Source organism: Coffea arabica, chromosome 6e (genome assembly GCF_036785885.1).
Source record: "Coffea arabica cultivar ET-39 chromosome 6e, Coffea Arabica ET-39 HiFi, whole genome shotgun sequence".
In the NCBI taxonomy this organism is placed as follows: Eukaryota; Viridiplantae; Streptophyta; class Magnoliopsida; order Gentianales; family Rubiaceae; genus Coffea; species Coffea arabica.
In genome coordinates, this window is record NC_092321.1 from 11,886,701 (window position 1) to 11,892,125 (window position 5,425).

The 5,425-nt window shown below is 34.7% G+C and overlaps 1 protein-coding gene across 2 annotated transcripts; it reads right to left on the reverse strand.

The window, feature by feature from the left end:
* Positions 1-667: 667 nt before the first annotated feature.
* Positions 668-4,678, reverse strand: LOC113695143 (transcription initiation factor TFIID subunit 13-like). Of its 2 annotated transcripts, none has more exons than XM_027214132.2 (6): positions 4,472-4,678; positions 3,707-3,829; positions 3,570-3,607; positions 2,489-2,548; positions 2,308-2,382; positions 668-955 (listed from the first exon to the last, which is right to left on the reverse strand). In XM_027214132.2, the coding sequence occupies exons 2-6, from the start codon at positions 3,807-3,809 to the stop codon at positions 845-847; spliced, it is 387 nt and encodes a 128-aa protein (XP_027069933.1). In that variant the 5' UTR covers positions 3,810-3,829; positions 4,472-4,678; the 3' UTR covers positions 668-844. The 2 variants fall into 2 exon arrangements, with proteins under 2 accessions (XP_027069933.1, XP_027069934.1); XM_027214133.2 differs by having other exon boundaries at positions 3,707-3,898; positions 4,472-4,610.
* Positions 4,679-5,425: the final 747 nt, after the last annotated feature.

Sequence of the window (5,425 nt, forward strand, 5' to 3'; positions counted from 1 at the left end):
AAAGTACCAATGAATCCACAGCTGCAACCACCACAGCATTTGATCCCATACACAAAACAGTGACAACAACTTGGTCTCCTTGCCTCAATTTGCATCCTCTTAGCAGGTGAATACAAAGCAATTTGTAGATGCAGATGAAGCACTGATTAATTAGGTACATGTGTTCAAAAACAGCAGAAATGGATCCGCATCACAACGAAAGGGATGAAATAATGCTTGGATTGTGTCTGCTCTTTCTTGTTCTCAATTGCAAAGTTATAGCGTTCTTGACGATCTTAAAGCCTACGGAGAAAATGCAACAGATCCTGAAATTGGGTATCCATCGGTCCCGTTTTTATTGAATTGTTTTTTTGTGGAAGTCAAATTCAACCAATGTTGCATCTAATTGTACAATCTTAGCATTCAAGGATTGTCTTGTTAGATTATAGTGGTAAAGAAATCGGTTCAAGATTTTCTTGTGACAAAATCTTAAATTGATTGGGTTCAGTTCATTTGAAAGACTGTTCAATTGTCGGTCAACAAATATTTAGGAAATAAATTTATGTAATGTACACAGCAGGGATGGTTTTTACCCGTACTACTAGTGCTAAATAACCTTAAACTAACTACAGTTTCTACTCAAATTAATGGTTTTGCAGCCTAAACTTCCTGCAAAGAAAACAAAGAATGAGGAATAAAATGCAGGAATCTGTAAACCACACCACTCAAGCAGGTGAATCGTCTTTAGCAGGATCACTTGGGAGAAGCATAATTTCCAAAGCCTAATCTCATGTTTATTTACAATTCTAGAGCTGTAATAAAAAAAATTCCGGTCGATGACAAAATGAATTTGACTATCTTTAATTCATTCAGTTGATGCCAATTTCTCTTCATCAACCTCGAAGGCTTTTCTGGCTTGTTTCAACTCTTCATTCATAGACAGCAATTCTGTACAACGATTAAGCTTCGGGAGGTCCTGCAGAATCAGATAATGACTTATCATTAGTCCAAACTAGCTGTAGCCAAAATTTTGTAACATACATAAAGCTTGTCAATTGAATTGAAATAATCATAACACAAAAACTTCCACAAAAACTGAGGATATCCAAATTTAAGTACAGCGGCAAAGATAATTGTAATACAGGTATTGGTAATCCTCAGGGAGAGTCTAACACAATTTGGAGGATTTATCCAATTTTTGAATTTGACTGGCATCAAAAAGGTAGCCGAGCAGAATATACTCTGGCTAACAATTGTCAAGAGAGCTATTTGTTCAGAATCCCTTTTGAACCAAAAACAAAAGCAAAAGCAAAAATTCCTCCAAGGTAGCAAAAGAATTAAACAAAAATTGAGACATAAAAAGGATCAGACACGTCTTAAAGCCAATCGCACATCGAACGGACAAGAAATGCAGATGAAGAATAAATCTGGCAGGGGAAAAAACATTGTGTCATAATCCCACCAAGTCCTACTCCTGGGATAACTTTAGCACCCCCTGTGACCAGAAAACAACTCCATGTATGGGGAATGATGAAATGCAAGTGAAATAGTCATCACAGGTTAAAAACAAACACAAAATGAAACCACTAAGATTAAGGATTCTCCAATCAGAAGGAGCCAATTAAATTTTTATCTGACCAACTACATGAGAGCCGAGAAATCAATGTCTTAATCTCCTGTATATACTGCAAGATGGAATTTATGAAATTATACTTCTTGGGCTGCAAAGATGCTTTCCAATGAGGTGCCTAGAATTATAAGTATCAAGTTTTTATGTCCTTTTTAATTCAGTGAAAAAAGAATAAAATGATCCGTAAACCTTCACTCGCCAACAACTAAACTCTTTGGGACGAAGATAAAAATTGTCAGATGTGCTGCTATATTGAACATTAAGAATCTCACATGCTATTCTAGGCAACTTGAAAATTCCAAGTATGTTATACATCTAACAGCTATATAACACAACAATAAAAGCCCATCAACTCATATCCTTATATTCTGCAGCAACTTCATAAATTCTAAGGATCTGGTTTAAAGTTATAGTTTTATCTTCAACCATTTGGTGAGATATTTAACTTCCTCAACAAGAATGGCCATGCAATACACCCACTACATCACAAGTAAACACTCTACCCAGCCAACTCCCATTACCTTTTCTGGTCTGACGGAGCTGAATTGCAAGAAAAATGAATAATTTCTTAAAACAACTAAATTCATATGTCAAATAAGTCTTATAAAAAGTAAGGCTAAGCATACATGGAGGAAAATGAAATGGCCAAAACATGCATTATACGTGGTATTAAAATCATGTGCTGCAGGAAATTTTACCTTCCTAATTAAAAACAGAAAGTCCTCAGTCAGAAGCTTTCCTCTTTTTGATGCAATATCTTGAGCTTTATGGACCTGCAAAAGTTAAATATACAGAATCAGACCAAAAGGAACATACAAGCTCTCCATTGTAAGTTCCCTGAGTAGTTGTTTATCTTGTATATGAAGGATTTTAGCTTACCATATCTGTGACATACTCCACAACAATGTCTTCCACAAGTGCCACAGTCTCGGGAAAAGGCTGCAAGTACAACAGAAGAAGGTATGACACAAGTAAGATTTTTTCCTAAAAAAATAACCAAGAAAAAAGGACACACATGATTTTACACCAACTAAAGCTAGAACAAAACCATTTCATGATATCTGCAACAATATGATTGCTAAGCCTATAAAATCATGTCCTAAAGATGATACTTAATACCAATTTGACCAAAAAAATGTCCATGACCTCAGTGTGTTACTTATACACAATTACACATTCTAAACATTCAAACCACGCATCCAGAATAATTGGACCTATTTGGAAAATAACATCATCTACCAAGCACACTATACAGTGCTCATTAATTTACTTAAATGATATCAATTACAAAAGGAAACAGAAAGAAACTTTTGTTTATTTCTTTAAGATTGACAGTAGAAATCCTCCAATTCACGACTGAAGTAGTAGCAAGCAATGCATGCAGATAATTTGTAAAGATATCAATAGAAGCAATCAACATGGTCAAAGACTGAAGAAATTAAGACATAGTTGATTGCCCAAAACTTCAATTCCCCTATATTTCTAATACAGAGGGGCATTTATGTGACCTACCCCGAATTATTGATGTCACATACCCTATCCTCTGGTTTGTGTTACATTCATAAACATTTGGCAGTCCACTAATGCCATCAAAATTTGCCACAATTATGAAAAAAATTCATCATACTACTAAAACTACATTATTAAGGAGGTCATTAGCAAGCACCACATAAAAGTGACTGCCAAAAGGTATCACCTTATGATAATAGAAAGAGATATAAGGCAAACCTCATGAAGGTTTGGAAGATTAGTTTTATGTACCCTTATGATAAGATCATAACTCCTTGCATTTTTTCCCCCAAAAGAGAAACCAAATACTTTCCCCCTGGTCTTCACTAATGTGAAAGAGATAAGTATATAATTCTTAAAAGTAAGATAAAACCAAGTTTTGACGACTAAAATTTGCAGCAGGAAATAAGTATTGAGTGAAAGGTGATTAAGCAATAGAGATAACACGTACATTTGGATCATCGCCAAAGCCATACATCATGTGCTGCACTGTTACATCAAATCAAATAAATAAAAAAAATTAAAACCAAGCATACCTGTCTATTCAAATGAAAAGATGAGCGAAAGTAACAACTCTCCATTACTTACAGTCTTTCTGAAACACTCCACGCTTGCGCTTAAATGAAGTTTCAGATGATTGGGAAGACCCCACTTTTGTTTTTGACGATGGTCCTGCTGAAGGGTTGTTCATCCTCTAGGTGCTGCTACCTCCTACCTCAGAGCAAGATGAATGACTTAAATCTCCATTTGGTACTCAGAAAGACACATATGATGCAGCACCTTCAACAGTATATGTAACCACAGTTTACAAACATGGAAAGAAAAAATCTTTTCATTTCATAACTTTGTCTTAGATGTTTCAATATCTCAGAAAACCAATAATGTCAAACTTAAATATTTCTCTAAGAAAGATACCACTTGCACGAGAAATTGCACAAACAAAAGAAGGATAATCAACCAAAAAGAGAAAAAGAAAAAAGCTCTAGTCGGTATTTTTAGCACTCAACAAAAGCAACACCTGGCGTAATCAATGGACTTGATCAAGTCCTACAGGCTGAAAAATGAAAAAGAATAAACAACATTTCCTTTTTTAACCCAATACTTCACGAAGCATAACTTTGGTTGAAATTTTTAACAGAATAGTTGAACATACAACCATCAATCTCAGAATAAACCACTTGGTAACAATCCTATAACATTTGTCGAGTCGTATGAAATACAAACGTCATATTTTTGTAAGTTACCACAAAATTTCCAAATTCAAATTCAATTCATAATAAACTAAAGAATGAAAACTGAAATATACAAGAAAGTTTTGGAAAAAATAGAACACGTTTACGAAATATAACCTACTTGTTTTGTGCACGGAGATGAGCCAAATCAGCTGCTTTGAGGTGAAATTTATGAACCCAGAGGCCAATTAAACTGAAATTAGCAGGTTTCCGGTGCAATAAAAAGAGAGAGAGGGCCAGAGAACGGTCGCCGGAGGAATGCGGAATAGAGTCGCCGGGAGATTAGGGAAAAAGAGGAGAAAGCAGCGGCAACAGCAACTGTTTTTATGGTTTGGGTCTGACAAGTGAAAGCTGTATTCAGCTTTGAATGTCCATTAGAGCCCATTTACAATTGGTAGATAAGTTACACTCATCTTAAGTCGTTTTTCTTTTCAGGCCCGGTACGTATCATTTCTGCTTTACAAGCCCAATTAAACCTTGTCATTCTTTTGGCACCACCTTTGGGGCACGTATTGGGCCTTTTGAATATTATATTAAATTTCAACTGCAATCAAAATGGACACATTTTTTTTTTTTTTATCAATCTTTCCTACAAAGACAATGTTCAGTATTGAATAAATGATAACTATATGAAATTTGAATTTGAAATTTAACTTTTGTATATATGTCAGGGATATAATCATACAACAATGATAGTATATACACCTTATATAAAATTTACTTTTTTCTTATTTTTTTAATCCTAGCTATCTATATCACCAGGATTCTTAGCCAAATTTCAGGATACAACAAAGCATATTCATTAATTCCATCCAAAATAATGATGAATGCTCCACATACAAGCAAGCTATCCGGTTAAGAATATGTCAAAATTTGATTCACATAGAATTTCAATTCACGTAATTGTTATATTTAAATTAGACTTGTAGAACATTGTACTTTTTTCGAGAATACAATCATCCAACATATAAGTGGACAAGTAACTCATATGGCAAGGAGTTAGATTGGGTTGTGTGTTAAGATGGGAGAGATTGCAAATAGGATTGAAAACAAGTCTCAACCAGCCGGATAGAGG

What these genes read in the sequence shown, in the direction of transcription:
- LOC113695143 (XM_027214132.2), bottom strand. Translation starts at nt 3,809, where the DNA reads ATGAACAACCCTTCAGCAGGACCATCGTCAAAAACAAAAGTGGGGTCT. An exon ending in GCTTTGGCGATGATCCAAAT is followed by an intron (nt 2,549 to 3,569) that starts GTACGTGTTATC and finishes TTGTACTTGCAG; the next exon opens with CCTTTTCCCGAGACTGTGGC. An exon ending in TTCTGTTTTTAATTAGGAAG is followed by an intron (nt 956 to 2,307) that starts GTAAAATTTCCT and finishes CTGATTCTGCAG; the next exon opens with GACCTCCCGAAGCTTAATCG.